Source organism: Mercenaria mercenaria, chromosome 17 (assembly GCF_021730395.1).
Source record: "Mercenaria mercenaria strain notata chromosome 17, MADL_Memer_1, whole genome shotgun sequence".
Taxonomy (NCBI): domain Eukaryota; kingdom Metazoa; phylum Mollusca; class Bivalvia; order Venerida; family Veneridae; genus Mercenaria; species Mercenaria mercenaria.
This window is the reverse complement of record NC_069377.1, coordinates 71,582,638-71,610,120: the sequence shown is the minus strand read 5'-3', so window position 1 is coordinate 71,610,120 and position 27,483 is coordinate 71,582,638. Positions and strand designations below refer to the sequence as shown.

The 27,483-nt window shown below is 36.6% G+C and overlaps 2 protein-coding genes across 2 annotated transcripts in view; one reads left to right on the top strand and one right to left on the bottom strand.

Annotated features, from left to right (window-relative positions):
• Positions 1-7,834, bottom strand: part of LOC123537019 (uncharacterized) — a 28,337-nt gene extending 20,503 nt beyond the window's left edge. The window contains exon 1 of the mRNA XM_053528585.1: positions 7,716-7,834. The gene's annotated coding sequence lies outside the window, so the exon portion shown is untranslated. The remainder of the gene's footprint in view (positions 1-7,715) is intronic.
• Positions 7,835-8,035: 201 nt separating this feature from the next.
• Positions 8,036-24,206, top strand: LOC128550148 (2-hydroxyacyl-CoA lyase 2-like). Its single transcript, XM_053528584.1, has 15 exons — positions 8,036-8,195; positions 10,208-10,261; positions 10,989-11,093; positions 11,424-11,594; positions 12,687-12,825; positions 13,956-14,067; positions 14,990-15,090; positions 15,383-15,492; positions 15,799-15,922; positions 16,173-16,267; positions 16,745-16,899; positions 17,502-17,639; positions 18,432-18,606; positions 19,160-19,258; positions 21,028-24,206. The coding sequence occupies exons 1-15, from the start codon at positions 8,058-8,060 to the stop codon at positions 21,211-21,213; spliced, it is 1,902 nt and encodes a 633-aa protein (XP_053384559.1). The 5' UTR covers positions 8,036-8,057; the 3' UTR covers positions 21,214-24,206.
• The last annotated feature ends 3,277 nt before the right edge of the window (positions 24,207-27,483 follow it).

Genomic DNA, 27,483 nt, shown 5'->3' with positions numbered 1-27,483 from the left:
AACATGCTTATAATAAATAGCGGTAGAACTTGGTGAAACAGGTTATATTTCATAATAATGTTAATAAATACACTAACAGCAAACATTTACACACCTCGGAAAGATCTATCGGAGAAGAATACGTGTATTTTACCATAACTGACAAACATTTCTTCTTTTCCAGCCACGACGCAAGAATGGTCACATGATCATTTTTTGTATCGATCATCCGATCAGAATACAGGTTTCATAAACAGTTAGACGGATGTCAACATGGTGAGAAATGCAGGAATGTAAAGCGAGAAAGACAAACAAGAGGGCCATGAGGGCCCTATATCGCTCACCTGTTATCATTGTACTTGAGGACAAGAAGGTCCTCAGAAAAAGTCCAAAGGACAGGAACAACAATGGGAAGAAATTAAACCAAAAAGAAAAAAAAATTCTAACAAGGTACAGATATGTCAAAATGCACCTAAAAATTTGAGGTACCATCCATGTTGTACCACAGAAAAGTGGTCTCGGTTTTTCCTTACGGCCAATAATAAAAAAGTTACTAAAAACAAGAGCTGTCCGTAAGACAGCCAAGCTCGACTATTCAAAATATTGTCACAGAAGCAGGAAATTATTACCCAAAATGTTAAATATCAAAAGAGTTTTAAGTTCGAAAGGGGACATAATTTGACCAAAATGCATATCAGAGTTATGGGACTTGATGCTATCAACTAGTTTTATAACCCCGAACAAACATGTTAAGTTTCAATTCCATATCTGCATTAGTTTTGGAGATAGTAACTTTCATGTAAAACTTTAACCAGAATTTTCTAAGTCCAAAAGGGGGCATAATTTGCCCAAAATACAGGTCAGAGTTATGGGACTTGATTCTGTCAGCTAGTTTTATAACCCCGAAGACACATGTGAAGTTTCAGTTCAATATCTGGATTAGTTTTGGAGATAGTAACTTGCATGTAAAACTTTAACCAGAATTTTCTAAGTCCAAAAGGGGGCATTATTTGCCCAAAATACATGTCAGAGTTATGGGACTTGATTCTTTCAACTAGTTTTATAACCCCAAAGACACTTGTGAAGTTTCAATTCAATATCAGCATTAGTTTTGGAGATAGTAACTTGCATGTAAAACTTTAACCAGAATTTTCTAAGTCCAAAAGGGGGCATAATTTGCCCAAAATACATGTCAGAGTTATGGGACTTGACCCAGTGAGGTAGGTAATTGATCTAGAAAAAGAAAAAATAAGTTTTAAATCCATATGCCTTTTAGTAATTGCTGTATGTACTTGCACGCAAAACTTTAACCAGAATTTTCTAAGTCCAAAAGGGGGCATAATTTGGCCAAAATACATGTCAGAGTTATTGGACTTGACCTAGTGACGTAGGTAATTGATCTAGAAAAAGAAAAAATAAGTTTCAAATCTATATGCCTTTTGGTAATAGCTGTATGTACTTGCACGCAAAACTTTAACCAGAATTTTCTAAGTCCAAAAGGGGGCATAATTTGGCCAAAATGAAGGTCAGAGTTATGGGACTTGCTGCTAAGTCCAAAAGGGGGCATAATTTGGCCAAAATGAAGGTCAGAGTTATGGGACTTGCTGCTATCAACTAGTTTTATAACCCCGAAGACACATGTGAAGTTTCAATTCAATATCTACATTAGTTTTGGAGATAGTAACTTGCATGTAAAACTTTAACCAGAATTTTCTAAGTCCAAAAGGGGGCATAATTTGCTCAAAATACATGTTAGAGTTATGGAACTTGACCCAGTGAGGTTGGTAATTGACCTAGAAAAAGAATAAATAAGTTTCAAAGCTATATGCCTTTAAATGATAGCTGTATGTACTTGCATGCAAAAACTTAACCAAGGTGTGACGCCGACACCGACGCCAGGGTGAGTAGAATAGCTAGACTATTCTTTGAATAGTCGAGCTAATAAGCTATTTATAGTAACGTAAAAGGGAAGTAATTAAAAAAAAATAATTGTAAGTGAACAAAAGAAGGAACTGCCAAATAAATCTGTTCACATAAATGAAATTTCAGATCAGTATTTTCGTTAGTTACAGAGATATACCCATTTTAATTTGAAATAACGGGAGGTAATTTGACATAAAATCAGTCCACAGTTATCTACCCTGATTGGCTCAGTCCAACTAATGACAATAGTGAAATTTCAAATAAGTCCTATAAGTACTTACTGATATAAATCCATTTTGATTACAATCAGGGGAGGTAATCAGATATAAAACTAGAAAATGCTTTTGTAAAAAAGCGCATGTCTCCCCCAATGCAAAGTCCTATAGGCACGAAGTCAATAGGGGTCAGGAGCGAAAGTCAGAGAGACACTGATGGTTGGCTGCAATAGGGATCATCTACTTGACATGTCCAGTCATCCCGCTAAATTTCAACACTCGTGGCCTAGTGGTTCTCAAGTCACTGTTCAGGCTCCTGTGACCTTGACCTTTGATCAAGTGACCTCAAAATAAATAGGAGTCGTCTACTCTGCATGTCCAATCATCCTATTAAGTTTCAACATTGTAGGTCAAGTGGTTCTCAAGTTATTTCCAAAAAATGATTTTACATGAACAGGCCACTGTGACCTTGACCTTTAATAGACTGACCCCAAAATCAATAGGGGTCTACTCTGCATGTTCAATCATCCTATGAAGTTTCAACATTCTGGGTCAAGTGGTTCTCAAGTTATTGATCGGAACTGGTTATCAATGTTCAGGCCCCTGTAACCTTGACCTTTAACGGAGTGACCCCAAAAACAATAAGGGTCATTTACTCTGCATGAACAATCATCCTATGAAGTTTCAACATTCTGGGTCGAGAGGTTCTCAAGTTATTGATTGGAAATGGTTTTCCATGTTCAGGCCCCTGTGGCCTTGACCTTTAACAGAGTGACCCTAAAATCGTTAGGGTTCATCTACTCTGCATGACCAATCATCCTACGAAGTTTCATCATTCTGGGTCAAGTGGTTCTCAAGTTACTGACCGGAAATGGTTTTCAATGTTCGGGCCCCTGTGACCGTGACCTTTCATAGAGTGACCCCAAAATCGTTAGGGGTCATCTACTCCTTATGACCAATCATCCTATTAAGTTTCAACATTCTGGGTCAAGTGGTTCTCCAGTTACTGACCGGAAATGGTTTTCAATGTTCAGGCCCCTGTGACCTTGACCTTTAATGGAGTGACCCCAAAATCGATAGGGGTCATCTACTTTGCATGTACAATCATCCTATGAAGTTTCAACATTCTGGGTCAAGTGGTTCTCTAGTTATTGATCAGAAATGGTTTTCAATGTTCAGGCCCCTGTGACCTTGACCTTTGACGGGGTGATCCCATAATCAATAAGGGTCATCTACTCTTTATGACCAATCATCCTATCAAGTTTCAACATTCTTGGTCAGGTGGTTCTCTAGTTATTGATCGGAAATGGTTTTCAATGTTCAGGCCCCTGTGACCTTGACCTTTGATGGAGTGACCCCAAAATCAATAGGGGTCATCTACTCTTCATGACCAATCATCCTATGAAGTTTCAACATTCTGGGTCAAGTGGTTCTCTAGTTATTGATTGGAAATGGTTTTCAATGTTCAGGCCCCTGTGACCTTGACCTTTGATGGAGTGACCCCAAAAACAATAGGAGTCGTCTACTCCAGCAGCCCTACAACCCTATGAAGTTTGAAGGTTCTAGGTCAAATGGTTCTCCAGTTATTGCTCGGAAATGAAGTGTGACGTACGGACGGACGGACAGGGCAAAAACAATATGTCTCCTGGGGGAGACGTTATAACTCTGGAACCTAAGATTGGATCTGATTTGTCATGGAATCCAAGATTTATTGTTGTTGAAGATATTTTGGAAGTTTGTATCAAATAAAACCATAAATGAAGTATCTATATGGCTGCAAAAGCCAAAATAGGCAATTTTGGATCTTTAAGGGGCCATAACTCTGGAACCCATGATGGAATCTGGCCAGTTCAAGAAAGGAACCAAGATCTTGTGGTAATACAAGTTGTGTGCAAGTTTGGTTAAAATCAAATCATAAATGAAGCTGCTATTGTGCAGACAAGGTCAAAATAGCTAATTCTGACTTTTTCAGGAGCCATAACTCTGGAACCCATTAAGGGATCTGGCCGGTTTAAAAAATGAATCGAGATCTTATGGTGACACAAGTTTTGTGCAAGTTTGATTAAATTCAAATCATAAATGAAGCTGCTATTGTGCAGACAAGGTCAAAATAGCTAATTCTGGCCCTTTCAGGGGCCATAACTCTGGAACCCATAAAGGAATTTCGCCAGTTGAAGAAAGGAACCAAGATCTTATGGTGATACAAGTTGTGTGTAAGTTTGGAAAAAATCAAATTATAAATAAAGCTGCTATTGTGCAGACAAGGTCAAAATATCTAATTTTTGCCCTTTCAGGGGCCATAACTCTGGAACCCATAATGGGATCTGGCCAGTTCAAGGAAGGAACCGAGATCTTATGGTGATACAAGTTGTGTGCAAGTTTGGTTAAAATAAAATCATAAATGAAACCACTATCGTGCAGACAAGAAATTGCTGACGCACGGACTGACGACGGATGAAGGGTGATCACAAAAGCTCACCTTGTCACTATGTGACAGGTGAGCTAAAAATACACATGTATAGTCTTCTCCGATAGAGCTTTCCGAGGTGTTTGCAGTTAGTGTATTTATTAATAATTTTATGAATCAAAACTTGTTTCACCAAGTTCTACTGCTATTTAGTGCAGTTTACACCAATAAGGTCCTGAACTAACCATTTCAATGTGTTACACGATCGTGTACAGGTTGTAAACACGGTCGTGTCAGCATATAGAAAAGTATAATTTACGACTTTTTGGTCCATTTTAAGGTGGGAAAGTATACATTTTCTGTTAGTATCATCCTTCTTCTTCCAAAATTGTACATAGTCCACTCTGGAGCATCGTCGTACAAGTGAAACTTTACAAGGTGGACGTGAGGCGCAAACAAGTGCAGGTTAAAATGGTAAAACGCTGGTGTATTTACATTGGATTACAGACGATGCCTGCCTTGAAAGCCTCTATGATAGAGGCTCCTGTCAGGTGAGTTGGCAGTGTGTTCCATAACCGTATACTGGATGGAAAGAAGGAGTGCCAGTATGAATCTGTTCTGCAGAAGGGGACAGTGGTACCCCTATTGATGGCAGCGGAGGTGTGGTAGTGGGAGGCAGGGTCTATGTCCACAAGGCCATACACAATATGGTATACCATGATGGCCTTTGCGCTGTAAAGTCAATCATGTTGTTGGTGCTGCTGCCGTGTAGTAATCCTCAGTTACAAAGCGGGCACCTCTTCCCTGCACAGCTTCAAGTGGCTGAATACACGTCTGAGTGTGGAGATCCCAGTCTGGGGCAGTATATTCCAGTATGGGCCGGACCCAGACCTGGGGTCAATTACTTTGAAATGCAGTTAATTAAATTACTGTGTAACAATTACATTGTGAAATGTTCAATTATATTACAATTACCATTACATGAAATTTAGCAATGTAATTAATTACAGTAAATTATAATTACATTGCAAATTGTAATAAATTACATTCAATTACAATACCAAATGTGGTAACAACCTAACATTCTTCTTACAGGAACACTGTAGCAAAGTTCTTTACATTGTACTATATACATGATAATACTCCTATAAACTGATTTCAGTTATTTCAAAATTTAATTAACGCTAAAAGTAAAATGTGTGTTTGCGGGAGAACATCATTCAGTCCTTAACCCTTACCCTGCTAAATATCTAAAATGGACCAGTCTATCATTCAATTTGGGCCATACCACTTATTATTCAAAGGGGTGTTCACTGAAAAATTACTGACTGAATAGCGAACAGTGCAGACAATGATCAGACTGCACGGATGTGCAGGCTGATCTTGGTCTGCACTGGTCGCAAAGGCAGAATCACTTGCGGCTAGCAGGCTAAGGGTTAATATTGCAAAAGAAGCTAATAGTCAGCCCTCAATTAATATTGAATGCATTGTCAAGCAGAATTTGGTTAGAGACATGGAATTAGCCAGGTATTTCTGTGAGGTCCGAATTTCTCTGAAGTTTATATGATCATGGTTCTGCATTATGTTTCAAACTTAGCTAGTATAGTTCAGTATCTAATCATTTACTTTTGAAGCATATATTTAAAGTTTTATCCTAAGTATGACACAACATGTTATCAAAAGGACCCCTGTTGAAAATAGTAATGTAAAGTTCATGAGCCATCCTAGAATAACTATGTCACTAAAACTGTTAAATACTCATAATGTCCACGATAATAATTACATTTTTTATCTTGTTACAACTATCATGTCAAAGGGTGTCACAGGCTATGTTGTTTGTATCATTTATATTTTATAGATAAAAAAATGATTAAACTGAATGCTAAGCTTTTCAATTATTGCTTTGATAAAAATAAAAATAATAATGATGCAAATAACAATTTCAAATCATAATCTGATCATTTTTCTCCAAAAACATAGTGACAAACATTATCAAAGATTACCAGCTGGTTATGATAAGTTAATTGGTTCTAATAAAACAATTATATCAGAACAAAGGAGCTATGTCCAAGGGATTAACACCTACCATAATATTCTGTTGTTATATTTTTCACAGCTATGAAGTGCAAATTAGCATGTTTAATACTACTACTTTTTGGTTCTTAAGGTTTGCTTTTTATATATCTATACACGAGCATTTTTGTGTTTTACATGCCATGCCTTTTTGTTTCCATTACGTGTGTAAGAGATTCACCTGGAGGGGATAACTTTTATTTACACTGTCCCGTGTCTTTGGAACATGGTGAGGTTAAGAGTGAGGTTGGGTGCGCATGATAAACCGGTTTAAGCTCCCTAGTGGTGTTTTTGCCAATGACCGTTCCAAGGCGGTGCCCCACTGTGTTCCTTTGTTTGTTCGTTTTGTCCTGATGTGTTGGTTTTGTGTGTGTGTGTGTGTGTGTTCCTTTGTTTGTTCGTTTTGTCCTAATGTGTTGGCTGTGTGTGTGTGTGTGTGTGTGTGTGGTGCAGGCATCTGCGTGCTGTGGGTTTCGTTTTGAGGAGGCTGCATTTTTGGTGCGTGGCATTCCCTGTTTGATATTTGTCTTTGTTTTGTTTTTTTGTTCAACAAACTGAATTAATGCATGTGCCATGTAATTGGAAAGTAATTGAAATGTACCCAAAAACTGCTCTGCAATGAATTAAATTACAATTACGTGCAATAAAATACATGTACATTGTATCCAAATTACATTTAATTACTTAGGAAAAGTAATTTAATTGCAGTTAATTACATTTTTAATTACCCGACCAGCTACAAATATCATCTATCCTTAATGTTACTTGGACAACTTCATAGGTTGCAGTGTAGTATAGCTAGGCTGTTGTTTCCTTTCTTGACCACTGTCTCCACATGTGGTTTCCAGGAAAGGTGGTAGTCAGTAGTTATGAGTCGAATAATACCTAAATGTTGCGCCATAGCATGGGGTAAAAGAACGTAGTGGTCAAAATTGAAATCCACGATGATATCCCCCTTGTCTATTTATATATGTTTTATGAGTGATTTTTTTTTACAGATAAATTCTTGCGAGTGTGACTTGAAAAACATTTAAAAGTCTACAGTACAGTATCATAGCACGTGACGGATCCCTATGTCTCTGACAATATACCAGAGAAAAAAATTAATTCAAACTTACACTGTTATCACTCAAATTCAAACAGGAAGCATTGTTAGAACAAAAAAAAAGAGAGAAAAATAAAATCTGCCTGACAAAAATAGATGCCGCTTACGATTTCGTAAAAAATGATACGTTGATAAACGCCGTCAGAAACGGGACAAATGAGTGAATGTTATGCACATGCATTGGAGAAAGAAAATTAAAATGTATGATTTCGATGTTTTCTCTTTCACATTTTAAGTAATATATAGACAAATACTTTTACTGACTAATGTTTGTTTATGATACATAATTGTTCCGGACTCGTGGTACGGGTTTTATTAACGAACGGCAAGCGGTGAAGGGTCAAAGTTCTCCACCATGGAAGACAAGACAGTTTGGGGGCAGTTCCAGTCAAATTTTATAAGATTTGTTATACCTGCAGGGGTGTCAACAGCTGCTTTTGGGTTGTTTTTCTTTTTGAAGAAGTTTGGAATCCTTTACCAGTGGTCTCATAAGGTTACTATCCACTAACCTGAAGTTTTCTCTTGACAAATTTGCACTTTGATTTTGAGAGATGTGACTCGTAAATTTATCAAATAATATCCAAAATTACGAATTTTCTGGTGATTTAAACCTATGTATATACTGTACACAATTAATGTTTACCGTGTCTACATGCCAATATGCGCAAGCAATAAAACCAATAACTTTATTGACTGTGTACTGTGATTTATCCTCTGTTATTTTTGTAATACAAAGTTTTGACGTTTAGATTGCCCCGTCACAAATATAAAACAATCTGAACGTCAAATTATTTTGACTTGGTTATGTATTATAGATAATGAAAAAGTTGATAGCAATTATCATCATCATCATTTATAATAATTGGGGCCCAGAATTGTCACAAATTAGCTGTATGCCTGTTTCTCGTCAATTCGAGCTTTCTCATCGATTCGAGCCCTTGTGTTTTAGTAAAATTCATGCTCATGTAGCATGTTCTTCCATTAGAAACTTGTGTAATTTACATTTTATAATGCCTTGGAAAATATTAGTCATAAAACCACTGAAAAATTGATGAAATACCTATTTTAAATTTTTGCATCTAAAATTACTTATTTCAAAAGGAAATTACATAGTGGGTAATATTGTGAGCCCAAATTTCAAATTTAAAGCACCCCGAGCATATTTCGACTGTTGTAACGAGTGAACAAGAAGTCAAACTTGATAGAAATTTGCTTTATGGAAATAGAATATGCAAACATAAACATTTAATGACCTTCCAAACAGAGGGCTCAAATTGATGAGAAAGTTTTAAAATGATGTGGAGTTTCACCTCCTTCAGTCTCATGCAAAAAAGTACATATAAAAGATGATAACATTGTAATTCTTATTGCCCATTGTTAAATGCAAATATTTTTGCAACAAAAAACAAAAATTATTTAATTGAACAGGTTTACAAAAATTTGCACACCTCTAAAAGATTTAAGAGGCTCGAATCAAGGAGAAAGCAGCATATAGCTAAATCTAGCGAGAATTAGTTATAAAACCAATAACAGTAGTGCAAAATATGTCAAAATCAAATGCTAAATGGTCATTACCGAATCCCAGTGGTTTATAAGATGAGAGACAATGAAACCAAGTCACATTTTCAATAAATGCAGCAATTGTTTGCAATATCTCATTGCAGAATATGTCTCACACTTGTGAGAATCACCATTCCTTATGACTAGTTTAGTAATGATTTATCTCACAAATTTGCAATATGTACTGAAATTGAGACTGCATAGATCTGTTCCTTGTGATAGTTTTTTTGTTTCATAAACCATTTGGATGGGATAATGACTGTTTTCTATTTGATATTGCCATATACTACATACAAATGTTATTGGTTTTGTAGCTATTTCTAATTATAGATAGCCAGATTTTGCTATATAGCTAATTTATGACTTTTCTGGGAACTGATAATGGTAAACGTTTAATACTGATACATTATAGTCATGCATGGGGAGTTAGAAAAAATGAAAAAAACTGTCAAGGTTCCTAGCTTTCACAGCATTGTTTCTCAGTCCTACTATGCTTCCATATTAACCCCCCCCCCCCCCCCAACCCCATGACACGTACACCTCAAAAATATTCTTCAGATTAATTACCTCCTTTTTTTTTTTTTTTCCTTCTTCTGGCATATATTGCCCTGCTTTGCGGAGCTCTTGTCTTAAATCAATCTGCTTTCTTGTTTTGTTAGGAGAACGATTGAAAATAACTCTCTAGTATCTTGATCAGGCTGAACTTTTACCGCCCGAGTGTATAAATAGTGTTTAAACACTCTTTCGCTATAAATTATTTCGATTCTAATATGCCCTTTTTCTAAAACAGTTGATAAAATATAGAAGCGCTCTTTCTTGGTCGCAACAAAAACTCTGACGTCACCGCACGTTTACATGACGTCATTCTAGCGTAAGAGTGTTTAAACATAGACAAGCATATTAGAATATATGTTAAATTTAGTAGGAATGTTTCTTGAATTTCAGGTTGAGAAGGAATCTAAAAGACATGGTGGTGAAATTGTTGCTAATGTTCTTCAGGTATGACTTCTGATAATGTCAGTTTGAATTTCATGACAGATCTCATTCGAGCATTGATGAAGCAAGCACATGGGCTCACTCAAGCAATTAATGTGGTTGCCAGCCATTTTCCCTAATATTTTCTGGTGGCTGACCAGATAACCTTGAAAACTGTCTATGATTATTGTCAACATTGCCACTGTTCTGTCTGTGATCATTGTCAACATTGTCACTATTCTGCCTATGATCATAGTCAGCCTTGGCACTATCTTGTCTATGATTATTGTCAAACATGCCACTATTCTGTCTATGATCATTGTCAACCTTGAAACTATTCTGTCTATGATCATTGTCAACCTTGACACTGTTCTGTCTATGATCATTGTCAACATTGACACTATTCCGCCTATGATCATTGTCAACCTTGACAGTACATGTATTCTGTCTATGATCATTGTCAACCTTGACAGTTTTCTGTCTATGATCATTGTCAACCTTGACAGTATTCTGCCTATGATCATTGTCAACCTTGACAGTATTCTGTGTATGATCATTGTCAATCTTGACAGTATTCTGTCTATGATCATTGACAGTATTCAGTCTATGATCATTGTCAACCTTGACAGTATTCTGTCTATGATCATTGTCAACCTTGACAGTATTCTGCCTATGATCATTATCAACCTTGACAGTATTCTGTCTATGATCATTGACAACCTTGACACTATTCTGTCCATGATCATTTCAGGCACATGGAGTAAAGCATGTATTTACACTTGTTGGTGGTCACATCTCACCTATACTTGTAGCGTGTGAAAAACTTGGTATCAGGGTCGTAGATACGAGACATGAGGTAAGTACAACAGTCAAGATTCTTTTTACGCTTTTTGTTGAAAATCAGTTATTTCAGATTGTTAGAGTGGTTATACTTTAGATGGTTTGATACACTTTTTCCAAGACATTTTAGGGTTGCTTTCTTCCTGGCAGCATTGAAAATATACTATTTTTATGGTCATTTCTAAAACACAGAACAGATCAGAACAAAATAAAACAAAGTTTGCTAAGTGTCCTTGTTTTTGCACAAAGGACTCTGCTGTTTCTACTTTTCTACTTTTATATTCATTCAGTTGACAAGGTGTTGCTGTCCTCCGACAACCTTTGTTTATTTTATTGTCTGTTGTAGGTTACAGCAGTATTTGCCGCTGACGCTGTTGCTAGGATGTCAGGAACAGTGGGTGTGGCAGCTGTAACTGCAGGTCCTGGACTGACCAATACAGTGACAGCGGTCAAGAATGCTCAGATGGCGGAATCTCCATTGCTTCTGATGGGTGGAGCTGCAGCTTCACTTCTTAAAGTAAGCTGTCAAAATCCAATCTTCAGTCTACATCTGTAAACTTAGATTTCATACAATTTTATAGTTATTGGTTCATTTAGAAATGACTGTTTCTGGAGAATCGTTTTAGAAAGTACTGTTTCTGGAGAAAAAAGTACCGCCTGAAACATGTTTGGGCCTTTAATAATAGACCTCAGACTGTCCAAGCACAATATGATGTGCCCTTCGCAGGTTACAGAATCATAAACTAGCATTTACCTTATGTTTAAAAATATGAACTTACTACATATATGTAGTATACAGTATTGAAATATAAACTGTGTTATAAATGTTTAAAATACTACACATTAATAAAAGAGAATTAAACGCAGTATGAATATTTGTAATGCTACTAAAAACTGGAATTTTTTTTCTAACAAATATATATGTATTTACTTTAATTCTCGCTCTGTATACAGTTAGTTTATACATTTAGCCAATCTGAATATATTTCATGAGGATTTCATAGATGTAAATCCATACTATGATGTCATTAATATTCATTTGGAACTACTGGTAATTGTTGCAGATTTCATGGTTTTGTCAATCTATGAAATTACATCTCAACAAACAGGGAAAATTCCTGTTTATTTCATCTAAAACTTTGAAATCAACAGATTTAACTCTCCTTGAAACTTGATGTTTAGGTAACAGGTATTTGTCAATTTTAATTTGTCTCTTACAATTACCATGTACACATTTTAAGCAGATGACATTGTGTTATAAAACTGGAAGAAATACACTGGTACTGTGTCAGTTAAAAAATAATTAGAATTATATTTAGACCTTTAATACATGAAATAACCATTTTTTGTCCAAATCATGAAATTTTATGCCAACCAAATTTAAATATTTCACAGTATTATAATAGTGAGAGATGAACACAGTACAGTGTAACTAGCATGGTTAAGTGTTACTATGTCAGAAATGCTCTCTTGTTGAGGTTAGCACTGTTCACAGGAATTTAGATATGATGGATGTAGAAAGTTTCATAGAATGACACCTTATTATTATAAGCAGTAAATATTAAATCTTGTTTGCATTAGGAAATTACATTGTAAATGTATTTCACAGGGACGTGGTGCGTTGCAGGATATAGACCAGATGTCTTTGTTCAAACCCCTGTGTAAATACTGTGCTACAGTAACCAAGGTGAGAGATATAGCACCAACTCTGAGGAAAGCATTACAGGTTGCCCAGTCAGGAACTCCAGGTAGGTAGAATTTGTGGAACATGTTTTCTTTAGGAAGATTGAGTTGATTAACATTATCTAATACTTGTAGGAGAATAAATGTTGTGGATTTTTATTGTAAATCAGTCATAAAAATTACCCCCCCCCCCCCCCCATCCCAACAACACACACACATCAAAACAGTCATTTTGGCTAAAAGCATGCAGTTCCATGCCCATGAAATTAACCAATTTAGAGCTGCCACTTTTCATTTTTGTCAGGCCCGCTGGTGGTGAGCTTGACATAGTTGTCACAATGGCTGTTTGAAGTCGGTTTGTCCGGGCTGTAACTTATGGATCAAGGGATTCTTAAATAACTTGGCGCATATGTTTGCCTCAATGACACGGTATGTCTTGTGCAAGAACCAGATTGGTAGCTTAAAGATCAAGGTCATACATTGAGGTCAAATGTCGAAACTCTGTGCTGTTTTGCTTGTTCGGGCTGTAACTCAGCCATGGATTTAGATATTCTTAAATACTTTGGCCAAATGTTTGCCTCAATAAGATGATGTGTCATATGCAACAACCAGATTGGTAGCTTAAAGGTCAATGTCATTCTTAGAGATCAAAGGTCAAAACTTTTCAGTTTTCCTTGTCCGCGCTGTAACTCAGCCTTGGATTGAGGGTTTCATAAATAATGTGGCACAGTTGTTTGCCTCAGTGAGACAGTCTGTCAGGTGTAAGTAGTTGAAAGGTCAAGGTCACACTTAGGGGGTCAAAGGTCAAAAGTTGATGCAGCTTCTCTTGTCTGGGCTGTAAACTAGCCTTGGATGAAGATGTTCTTAAATAACTAGGCAGAAATGTTTACCGCAATCAGTTCTGTCGCCACCAAATAGTATCATAAATGTTAGTCATTTTGACAGCTGGCAGACTTGACGTGTTGCCAGTGGTAATGCAGATTTTTTATGCAGAGTATATATATATATATATCTGTTAATGCAGCAAAACATAGTTACAAATGTATTTTCTTGTACAAAACAATAACTGACAAATTATATTTTCATTTATTTCCGATTTTTGGAGGCTGAAATATTTTTCTCGCTGTTAGAATGAATCATTAAGCACAATAGTACATTTTTGACATGGAATTTCTGACATGTATTTATATTGCAGGGCCTGTATTTGTGGAGTTTCCAATTGATACTCTCTACCCATACCAGATGGTAAACAAAGAAGTTGGGGCCAAGAATAAAGGCAAAGGACTTGTTCAGAATATTGTTAATTGGTGAGTTTAAAGATTAGTTATTAGATTTTCAACTCACCTGAGCACAGAGCACTAATGGTTAGCTTTTAGAGTTGTTAAATGTCTGCCCTCTGTCTGTCCGTCCATCGTCAATTGTCCACGATTTCTTGATAAAAAGATCTGTTCATAAACTACCAAGCCAATTTCAACCAAACTTCAGAGAAAATTTGTTTCTTTCAGATTCCTACAAAACTAGGTCATCCATGCAGAATTCTATTTCCATGGCAACTGAAAGTAAAAGCTGTAAACATTTTTTTTTTCAGAAGCTGTTCGCCCAATTTAGAAATAATTTCACAGAAATGTTTCCTGGATTACCCTCTACCAGTCCCTCCATATCATTCTGTTTCATTGAATGACATCGCTGCAAGGGGGCGGGCCTAGTCTTATGTGGCTGTATGGGAAAAAAATTCTTCAAATTATTCTGTTTCATTTAAAAGCATGGCCTCCAGGGAGCAGTGCTTGTTGCTTATAAAAACACTACTTTTAATATTGTACATAAACTGTTATAGTTAGAGCCAAAAAGATGGTAATAAAAAACAATAGTTTCAATAAAACATAGTATATTCAGCAATATTCAAACCTTTGACAATGTTAAAGGAAGTAATTATCAGAAATAGGATTTAACTAGAAGTTAATGTATCTCATAAAGGATAATATGGCAGCCACATTTTAAACAAAGGCATTATGAGTCTTTAAACTAAACTGTAAAAGAGAAAACTTTGCTCGCTGTTTTAAAATGCATATGAGCTGCACCATGAGAAAACCAACATGGATCCAGACCAGTCTGCGCATCTGCACTATGTTGGTTTTCTCATGGTGCGGCTCAAAAAAAGAAGTCACTGAATGTAAAATACAGCCATAGACTGGTCCTAGTGTGTTTTGAGTGTATTTTGGTCATTTTCAGGTATTTACAGAATTATGTCAATGATCTGTTTGCGGGAGCGTGGGAGGAAAGGGACGTTACTCCTTTACCAGCACAGGTACCCACAGCAAGCAGTGATCAGAGTGAGTTTCTATTGTGAAATACAATAATAGTTATTGTTTATTATAAATGACAGTTGGGTGAATCTTTGCTTGATTACTTTGGTTATATTGCAATTTTTTCAATAAAACTTGGTGTGTTGATGGCATCATCCTTTAGCCATCTCACATGAAGGTCAATGTAACGTGTACCTTCATAACACAATTTTTCATTTCTGCTCAATGACTTTAGTTACAGGTTTGATATTTTAGTGACACTTGTTGTGTAAATGTACCTTATTGAAATGTTATGGCAGCTGAATGTGATATATTTCAGTACAGAAGAGTATAGAGTTGTTATCCAGAGCCAAGAAGCCACTGATACTACTGGGTTCACAGTCAACACTTCCACCTACACCTGTAGATGATCTTAGGACAGCTGTGGAGGTTCTTAATTTACACTTTTCCCCTATTTTCTGTAGTTTGTTGAGATGTGTCATCTTAACTGCTGCCAGATTATGGTCTTTTTTCATAAATTGTGTCTCTTCTTTGAATTGAAAATGCATCTCGTTTTAGTAATGAAAAATATATTACGTCTATTTACAGAAGTATAGCTTGACATTTATCATGAGAAATAAGAATTAGACTTTGTCTGTATGTATTTTTGATTTTATGTATGATATATTTTTGATACTTTATTAATTTAATTTCAACATGTGATAGAGAATATAATGAAGTTTATATAACATCTAGAGTATGGGTATCCCATGTTTTCTTGGTGGAATGGCAAGAGGGTTGCTAGGGAGACATAGTGATTTACAGATACGTCAGAAACGTGGGGAGGCTCTTAAAGAGGCTGATGTAGTTATCTTGGCAGGTAAGTATGAGATATGATATTGTGAAGTTCAACTTAAACAGTAGAGTACTATAACTCTGTGGGCTTGAGGTTTCAAAACATTGGTTATTTTTTACACTCAGATAATCAAATTTTCATGTTTCACAAGTTGGTCTAATATCATAAATATTCTATAAAATTTATGAAATCTATTTCAATACCAATGTTCCCAAACATGTTGGTGTAAAACAGAACTGTATTGTTTTATCAATGGTTACTGTTTTATTTTCAGGAACTGTCTGTGATTTTAGGTTAGGTTATGGAAGAGTTCTAAATAGAAGATCCAAAATAATTGCTGTAAATAGAAACAAGGAACAACTTTATAAGGTAACTTGAAATGCCGTAACTTGAAATATCGTAGTAAGAAGATTGATGTAAATTGAGGAAAATAAGGTGTGTTGTGTTGATATAACAGTAAATATTAAAGCATTACAAATGTACTTGTAAAGTAAGTAAGGATAAGGTAAAATGGAATTACAGTTAACACTCGGTATCTTGAATTCCAAGGGAGCGAGCATTTTATTTTGAGATTACCAAAATTCCACTTAAAATTTAAATTTTGTGCACAGTGATTAGGGACAGGACTTGAAAACATTTTTGAGGTAGCTGGAATTTTGAGATAAGCATGTTCAAGAAATCGCATTTTAACTACTTTAATGGATACAAGATAAAATCTTACTAGCGTGTTTGTGCTTAAAAGTTATTTATGTGGATTCTTGATACCAAAAGTCCAAAATTGTTTTGCATATCTACATAAGTTTCAATATCGCTAGATAGACAAACTGAGTTAAAACTTTCTTGTAGAACACAGACATGTTCTGGAAGCCTACTGTTGCTATACAAGGTGATGTTGGTAGTTTTATAGTAAAGTTGGCTCAGGGTATGCAAGGTTACAAGTGTGATACTGAATGGTTGGACATGCTCAGAAATAAAGATATTGACAAGGAGAAGGCAAACAGGTAATGACTGGTCATTTTTAAACTGTGATACAGACAAATACCTCCTCGTCTTGAAAAAAAATACAAACCTGTCAGAAAAAAGTGTGCATGCCAGTAGAATACTGTAAATTTTTGCAAGGGCTTTATTCTTACTGTATTTGTTAAGTGAGTTTATTTATGTTATATACATGTAGAAAGTTTGGTTTGGATCTGACAACAAATGAGTTGCAAATATAAATTATATATAAATAAATGACATTCAACTTTGAAACACTTGATTAATTGTAAACCAAATTAGTTGAGACTGTTGAGCTTTCATCCGTTGCTTTACCTGGGTACACACACAAGTGATTTAGTTGTGATACCTTAAAGACAATCATGTCAACATGTTAATTAGATACATTCAGCCTGCCTGTGAAGACCAAAAAGGTATCTTTATTTGAAAGTGCCGTTTATTTAAATACACTGCTGGTATTTTAATTGGAAACAAAATTGATGGTCTTTGGAGCCAGGAGGTCATGTTTACATGTGGCCTTTAGCAGGTTTGACTGTAATCATGTTTGTTTTGTATATGTGTTAATGATATTATGTATTAACATATTTGTTAAATTGGTACCCAACAGGGAAAAGTGCAATGAAGCTACAGATGTTCATTTGAATCCAGTAAAAGTGTTACATACAGCAGAGGAAGTGATGTCAGACGACACTATCATGGTGGCAGACGGTGGAGACTTTGTTGGTACAGCAGCTTATATTCTAAGGTGATGAGTGTTTCCTCAATGTTTTGTTTCTTAACATATTGGTCAATACTAGGTCAGTGAAAACCAGGTGGACTGGAAATGTATCATATTTTCCAGCAATGGGCTCAGTTGTTAGAAACTTTAACAGACTGTTAAACTAATCGCCTGTTAAAGTTTCATTCAAAATACTGGTCTTGGTGGGAAACACTAGTACGATATTTTAATTTCACTGTAAAGATGTTTTAGTGTTCATAATCCTTACACCATACATTTGTTTTTCTAAGTTTTCTAAAATGTTGAAATATTATTCTAGAAGTTAATCGACTGTTAGCTTAATCAACTGTTAAAGTTTCAAACAACTGGGTCAAGGTTGTGTCGTCAAAACATTGTAAAAAGGTATATTTTTATAATTGTATAATTTGTTCTTACCTATTAAGAGGAATAAGATAAGTTCATGTATAAGTAATGAATCGTAGTTCTGTAATTGTTAGTTACATGTAGGTATGAAATACATTGGGGATGCTATAATGTGTAAAAGTTTCTAAGTAGACATAAAATACAGCCATCATAGTAGTAAGTTTCTAAATGACCAAGTCATCCATTAATGGCAGATCTTGGAACAGCAAGCATTTCATACACCTTCACATTGCACTCTTTCTATGGACAGTGTCAGGCAACATGCATTATGTTGTTCACATATGATAAAGTCCAGTCACTATAAAATTTACCAGTAATGCAGTAATATTCAGACTGTAAATAAACTAGAATTAACAAAATTAAAGTATTACGTGCATTACTGTTTTACTCTTGCAGACCCAGAGGACCTCTAAGGTGGCTGGATCCTGGTGCATTTGGCACACTTGGTGTAGGTGGTGGGTTTGCACTTGGAGCCAAGCTGTGTCGACCAGATAGTGATGTGTGGATCATTTACGGAGACGGTTCATTAGGATACAGTGTGGCTGAGTTTGATACATTCACAAGGCATAAGGTATGATTGTGTAATGAGCAATATTCATCAATATTCAAATTTCATTTTCAGTGTTTATACATATATAATTCAGTGTTATGTTTGTACAAAAAATAAAAAGTCAGATTCACAAAACGATATGAAAAGATTTTTTTTGCAATCACTTCCTATAGGAGATGTTTAAGACAAGAATCAGCTTTTTCACACTCTGTTGTTATTAAACATTTTCTGCACCACATTGATTTTTCTGTTGCTTACAGTCATTCCCTGCATTTTAGATTTTTTTGTCAAATGTTGATGTTGTTTTCATTGAATTTTTAATATAAAACATGTTAAATGTTTGCTAGTATCTTACTGAAGGATGTAGAGAAAATTGATTGGAAAAGTTTTGACTTCAGTCAAACCTGTATTTAGCAGCCAGCAAGGGGAATAATGCCATTTGGCTGCTTAAGACAAGTTTAAATTTGAACTATAGGTCAGTTTAGGAAGTTAGCTGACTGACTGCTTAAGGCAAAGGGTCACTTAGAACAGGTGGCCCCTAAGGCAGGTGTTGACTACCTTTACTTTATTGCAGACCCCTGTGATAGCTTTGGTAGGTAATGATGCAGGCTGGACACAGATATCCAGGGAACAGGTCCCAATGTTTGGAAGTAATGTGGCCTGTCAGCTGGCAGTGAGTATATCACTAAATCATCTTAGTTCTTACTGTTATGTTCTAGTATCAAATACTATAATGTTTGTAAATAAGGGTTTTCATAATGGCCTTGTAATAAGACATGACAGATTGAGGATCTCTTACAGTGTCATTGTGACAACATGTGTTTATTGATAATTTTATTATCACTTTTAAACTTACCTGAACTTCCAAACTGGAGGACATTCTGTCTTTTTCTGTGGAATATTTATTTAATATAGATGAAATGGCATTTTATATCTTGCAGTAACTAGCTAATTGCAAGGCTCTTGAATCAGATTTACTGATAATAAGCTGTGTAAAACAAGTTTGAAAACATCTCATTGCACTGCCGTGTAATGTTTTATTATGCCCCCGAAGGGAGGCATATTAGTTTTCAACTGTCCGTCCGTTCGTTCGTTAGTTAGTTCGTTCGTTAGTCACAACGTTAACTTTTTGCATGAAGGCACTTTACTCACAAACCACTGCATCCAGGACCTTCAAACTTCACATGCTGATAGTACTTATTGAGTACACCACCCCTACTGACTTTGGGGTCACCAGGTCAAAGGTCAAGGTCACAGGGGCCGTTAACTTTTTGCATAAAGTCACTTTACTCGCGAACCACTGCACCCAGGACCTTCAAACTTCACCTGCTGATAGTACTTATTGAGTACACCACCCCTACTGACTTTGGGGTCACCAGGTCAAAGGTCAGGGTCACAGGGGCCAAAGTTAACTTTTTGCATGAAGGCACTTTACTCGCGAACCACTGCACCCAGGACCTTCAAACTTCACATGCTGATAGTACTTATTGAGTACACCACCCCTAGTGACTTTGGGGTCACCAGGTCAAAGGTCAAGGTCATGGGGGCCAACGTTTACTTTTTGCATGAAGGCACTTTACATGCGAACCACTTCAGCCAGGACCTTCAAACTTCACATTCTGATAGTACTTATTGAGTACACCACCTATACTGACTTTGGGGTCACCAGGTCAAAGGTCAAGGTGCTGCGGGGGCATTTGTCACCATTAGTGACAGCTCTTGTTTAGAAATGATTGTTGAGGCAAATGGTAATAATCATAATTTTGTTACATAAAAGCATTTGATAAACAAGTGTTCAGTAATTAAGGACTCAACATTATTTTTGTGTGTCCAGAAATAAACTGCATTGAGACTTTTGGCAGATCAATGAATTGCACTTACAAGTCATAGATAATCTGCCAGATGTTCAGTGTGGTATATAACCATCTAAATTCTCAAAACAATCACTTTCAATCCTTATATTTACATTTACACCATATTTAACCATAGCTTGCAACAAAAAGGTGGTTTTCCATATCAGAAAGTCATAATAAAGGGCTGACTATCTGCTTTCTGTACAACCTTTAGATAAAAAATATTCCATGTTGAATTATTAATCTCCTTTCCACAGAAATAAACTTAATTGTTAAATCACTCAAACATCACCTTGTTCTGTTGATTTTATTGTCAAAAAATTAGTTTTATCTATAATAGAATGTTATTTTTAATCTTCTGGTTGCCGACTTTGAAATACTTTTTCCTGAAGAAGTAATTTTATTGATGTGATTTTTGAATGGCGTCAGATTGAATGTGCCTCCTGAAAATAAAGTTAACATCATTAAATCTTTCTGAACAAAATATACATGGTGAATGTAAATATTCAGAATTCTAAATTTTTCTGTCAACTCCATGCTTTTAAAACTCTGTTCACTAAAAATATATGTATCTTCATCATTATTACAGTTCACTGACTATGAGACAGTTGCTATTGGATATGGAGGGAAGGGCCTCAAATTGGATCGTAGCAAAGATGACAATATGAAAGAGGTTCTAGAAGAGGCTGTTAAACTGAGCAGAAATGGGGACAGTGTATTAGTAAATGCCTTAATTGGGAAAACTAACTTTAGGGAAGGCAGCATATCAGTTTAAACTGTCTAAAAGTTTTCCAGTTGTTCTTATACATGCATAAAATTATTATTCTAAACTGAATCATGTTGACATAAAGTGCATTTATTTCATGTACACTTACTTTTGAGCAATTTAATTTTCAGATTACCTTTCAACCAGATTGTAATAATGTAAATACTATTCTAGAGCTTTTGGATAGTAAACCTTAAAAACAGAACAAGAATGTCAAGGAAAAATGATAAAAATCCAGTTTAATAACTGTGTTTTTCATTGAAGAAGTCTTTTTGGGACCACAAACTTTGCAAATATGCTAATCTTACTTTGGACATTTTACAGAAGTTAATTTTTGTTATACAGATCTACATGTATATTAAGATCTCTTTTGTTGATGATAAAATAAAGCTTTTGTGTCTATGGAATAATCCGACCAGCTTTTATCATTGACATTAGATTTACAGTCTGTAAGTTATTTTTATGTCTCCATTTAGAGATAAAGGTGAATATTGTTTTGCTTGACTGTCTGATCAATCTTTCTGCTGGTCAGTAGACCATTTGGTTTTCCATTTGCTTCGTTAAGCAATGTCAGACTTGATAGGATGATTGCATGTGGTCAGTAGATGAACCCTATCGTTTTAGGGGTAAGTAGGTCAAAGGTCAAGGTCACATTGACTGTCAAGGTCTCCGTGACCTTGATACTTGGAATGTTTTCTGCTCAGATACTAAAAAAAGCTTTCTCCCACAGTTGCAAACTTGATAGTATTGATTGCCTGTGGTCAGTAGATAACCCTATTGCTTTGTCATTAGGCTAAAGGTCAAGGTCTAAAAGACTGACTGATAACAGTTAAATAACTGAAGAATGCTATGGCCTACACTTGTTAAACTTCATTGGATGACTGCCTGTCAACAATAGATGACCCTGATACTTTAGTGTAGGTCAAGGTCATACTTATGTTGGAACTGAAAATGTTTTCCACTTAATGACTAAAGAACATTGGCGTATATTTGTCAAATCTTCCTGCGCTGATTGCATGTGGTCAGTAGGTGAACTACTACTTTTAGTGCTAGTAGCGCAAAGGTGAATGTCGCAGTGCACTCCAGACTGAACATGGTTTCTGGTCAGTAATTAAAGAACACTTCATAGGATGATTGCCTCTAGTCAGTATGTGACTCCCATTTTGTTTGAGGTCAGTGGTAGAGATCATACACAGCGTGCAAAATAACATACCCACTTGCCACTGATAGGTCATCATGAAAGACATACTGGCACATGTCTTACAAACAACTCGTTTTTGTCATCATAAGCAAGGATAACAAGTTTGCAGACTTAACTTATTATTGTTGACAATCTTGATAAAAAAAATCTTAACCTTTAGCCTACTGGCAGCAGCTGATTCTGGGTTTGCGACCAGCGCAGACCAAGATCATCCTGCACATCCGCGCAGGCTAATCATGGTCTGCACTGTTCGCCATTCAGTCCGTAAATTTTCAGTGAAAATCCCTTTGAATAATTAATGGTACTGTCCAATATAAATGATGGACCACTCCATTTTAGAAATTTAGCAGGGTAAAGGTTAACTAATAGTCAGAAGTTGAAATATAAAGGATATGTAACAACCTTCACAGTTCTGTTGCAAAAACCTTCAAATGTAAACCCTGACCAAGAAATGTGTTAATAGTAAAAAATTTCTATTTAAAGATTCTTGTTACAATTATTTCATTTATATGTCCTGTTTTTCCACATATGCTTGACTGTGATAATCATTTCATGTTTCTATTTTCATATGGTTCTCATTCTGTCTTAAAGACATGTGGTTTCTGTATATTTTTGTATGTTGTCCAGTCTATTACCAGTGCACATACTGGTTCGAGTCGTAAATTCGGCCACTTTTTGCGGTTTTTCATAAATATTTCTTTCTTTATACAATTGATTTGTACAAAATTTCAACCATATGTGCTTTAATACAAGCAACATTGATTGTTATCATTAACGACTATTTACAGTATGGTAAACAATAAAACCGCGCTTAAAATAACGAACAGGTTTAGCCTCCGCATTTCACCTTCTAGAGGTTGTAAATATTCGGCCACTTTTTAAACATTAAATTGGTTATATTTTTAACATTGTCTTGGAAATAAATCGATGCTACAGCCAAATTGTTCTTTTTTCAACAAACTTCAATCATTTTTCAATAGCATACCTCATGGGAAATATTTGCCAGCAGAGAATTCAAAAGCGCCTGTCATTCTTCTCACACCAGCATGACGTAGTTTAATTTTTACGTCTAACCTATACTGTGTTGGTGCGCCGTAAAACCCAAATAAATAGATAAATAAATAATTTTTACGTCACTGTTAATCACACATTCAAGCATAAAACTGCTGTTCTTGTCACTTTTGGGGGGTGTTTTCACAGGAGATTAAAGAGATTCTCGCGCTCACGTGCTGTTATAACACCTTTTTATATATGCACATTCTGTGGCAAAGCATAAACGTTTTACACCCCCGAAAAGGATAATTCAAAAGGATATGATGTCAACGTGAAAAAACAACGTTGACATGGAAATTTAATGACATCGAGGGATAATATATTCGTTTTCTTGGTAATAACGCATTTTATGCTAGTTAGCGCATGTTCTTTTCATGTTATAAAGTTTAGATCTGAATTAACCCTTGCCGGGCCTCAGCAGAAACGAGCGCGTGCAGTGACGTCACACGACCTGCCAGACAAAATATTTGCTACTTAGAGTACACAACTTTAAGGAATGACAACTTTTTCTCTAGTCACCTCAACTTGTTGTTTTTTGCCGACTTTGTTGCTAACGCAAGTGCTTGTGATGACACGTGTTCTCAAGCATCTGGCTCCAAAAAATGCTTTAAAGTGGGTGGCCGAATATTTACGACCTGGCCGAATTTACGACTCGAACCAGTATACATATGAACAATTTGTATGCAGACATTTGTAACTACCGGTATTATTGCTATGTTTAGAAATACAAAATAAATTTAGAAAGTAGCGCATTGTGTTGCTTGGTTACTGCACAATTAATCATGATCATTGAATCAGCGAGTACACTGGGATCCCTAGGGCCTGAACAGTGGAGGTCAGTTACCATAAATGCCAGTTCACTTGCCCCTCATCGCTGTACATTAGGAAAAAAACTGGCTTTGAATGTAAGTCTCTCACCAGGAAGATCTATTTGACTGGTATTGGATGTGAAATTCTCTTGGAGATGTTATCCAACTGGCTTTGGATATAAAAATCTATTATCTACAAAAGTTTTCCCACAGGCTTTGGATGAAAATCTCACATGAAGAAGATATCAAGCTTTGGATGTTAAAGTCTCTCAGGTCACATCTGAAGAGTGAAGCTATCTGGTACGCTTTGGATGTAAAAGTTTCTCATTCTGAAGAAGTTACCTGGCTAGGTTTGGAGGAAAGACTTCATCTAAAGAAACCTATGGGGTTGGTTTAAAGCATTCGGATGATTCTACGAAGGTACCCTGTTGGGCCAGATATACTGCCTGGATGATTCTACCAAGGTACCCTGTTGGGCCAGATATACTGCCTGGATGATTCTACAAAGGTACCCTGTTGGGCCAGATATACTGCCTAGATGATTCTACAAAGGTACCCTGTTGGGCCAGATATACTGCCTGATGATTCTACGAGGGTACCCTGTTGGGCCAGATATACTGCCTGGATGATTCTACCAAGGTACCCTGTTGGGCCAGATATACTGCCTGAATTATTCTACCAAGGTACCCTGTTGGGCCAGATATACTGCCTGGATGATTCTACCAAGGTACCCTGTTGGGCCAGATATACTGCCCGAATTATTTTACCAAGGTACCCTGTTGGGCCAGATATACTGCCTGGATGATTCTACGAAGGTACCCTGTTGGGCCAGATATACTGCCTGGATGATTCTACGAAGGTACCCTGTTGGGCCAGATATACTGCCTGGACGATTCTACCTAGGTACCCTGTTGGGCCAGATATACTGCCTGGACGATTCTACCTAGGTGCCTGGACGATTCTACGAAGGTACCCTGTTGGGCCAGATATACTGCCTGGACGATTCTACGAAGGTACCCTGTTGGGCCAGATATACTGCCTGGACGATTCTACAAAGGTACCCTGTTGGGTCAGATATACTGCCTGGACGATTCTACGAAGGTACCCTGTTGGGTCAGATGTACTGCCTGGACGATTCTACGAAGGTACCCTGTTGGGCCAGATGTACTGCCTGGACGATTCTACGAAGGTACCCTGTTGGGCCAGATGTACTGCCTGGACGATTCTACTGAGGTACCCTGTTGGGCCAGATGTACTGCCTGGACGATCTACAAAGGTACCCTTTTTGGGCCCAAATTGTACTGCCTGGACGATTCTACTGAGGTACCCTGTTGGGCCAGATGTACTGCCTGGACGATTCTACAGAGGTACCCTGTTGGGCCAGATATACTGCCTGGACGATTCTACCGAGGTACCCTGTTGGGCCAGATATACTGCCTGGACGATTCTACAAAGGTACCCTGTTGGGCCAGATATACTGCCTGGACGATTCTACCAAGGTACCCTGTTGGGCCAGATATACTGCTTGGACGATTCTACCAAGGTACCCTGTTGGGCCAGATATACTGCCTGGACGATTCTACCAAGGTACCCTGTTGGGCCAGATATACTGCCTGGACGATTCTACGAAGGTACCCTGTTGGGCCAGATATACTGCCTGGACGATTCTACCAAGGAACCCTGTTGGGCCAGATATACTGCCTGGATGATTCTACCAAGGTACCCTGTTGGGCCAGATATACTGTGGGTTTTATTTATGACTTAGCTAAATCAGTACAGCGAAGCCAAGTTCATGTTGTAATCATGGACTCTAGTAAAGAATTTGATGTACAACACCATGGCCGACTCTTATTAAAATGAGATCATTATGGCATCAGGGGCTCTGCATATTCGTGGATCAAAGCTTTCCTAGAACACAAAGGGTGGTGGTAGATGGGTCAATCTGGCTTGGCTCCTGTCATATCAGGGGTCCGTCCTGGGACCTCTACTATTTCTGCTCTACATAAATGACCTACCGGGTTCTGTATCTTCCAATGTATGTGTTTTTGCAGATGACTGTGTTCTCTACAGAACAATTAAGTCACAGGCAGACTGTGATAGCTCAGCTGCAACGGGACCTTAACAGCCTGTCATTATGGGAGCAGAAATGGAAGATGTCCTTTAACGTAAGCAAATGTCATATCATGCATGTTTGTAGGTCCAGAAAACCAGTGAATACTGTCTATATCTTACACGTTCAGCCTCTGTCTGTTGTCAGTCAAGCTACTTACCTAGGTGTAGAAGTAACATTTAACTTACCTTGGTCCCCTTATATAAACAAGATATCTAGTAAAGCATGTCGATGTCTTGGTTTCTTAAAGCATAATATATATCCTGCTAAGAGTTGTATCACAACAGCTGCCTATAACATCATTGTTAGACCAACTTTATTGTTCCAGTGTTTGGGATCCTAATCATCAGAAGGATATTGATAAATTAGGAAACATTCAGAGGCAAGCTGCAAGATTTGTAGTAAATAATTATAGCAAGACACCGGGCACAATCACAAATAATCCTAACAAATTTAAATTGTAAAAAGGGGAGCATAATTCAAGAAAAATTGGAGCCAGAGTTATGAACCTTGTGTCATATAATGTGGGTGATGATGCTGAACAACTACATTTGTATTTTAAGTTTGAATCAAATCCATTCAGAAATAACAGAGATAAAGTGAACTTAGTGCACAAAAACTTTAACCTGAAATTCTAAGTAATAAAGGGGGGATAATTCATGAAATATTGGTGCCAGGGTTAGGAAACTTGTGCCATATGATGTGGGTGATGAGGAATAACTTTTTTAAGTTTAAAGCAAATCCCTCAAGTAATAACAAAGATCAAGAGAAAGTGTAAAAATACCTTTAACTCATTAATACCTGCAGCCATATCGCCGCTTAATAACTGGTATCAATTTTCCGATACATTCCTGAGCCACTTATCAATTTATCTGCTTTGTATGCCTGTGGATTTTCACTGATAATCAATAATCGATAAGATCTAGGCATCCTTTGATCAAAATTAGGGACAAACATCTGTTTATAAAAGATGAATAAAACTGAAATTTTCACAACTGATACTACAATTCATGATCTAATCAATAATATAAAATTTACTATTATTTTGATTTGCAAAATAGTTTTACAGGCAAACTGAAGTAAATGAATATGGAAAACTGCAATAT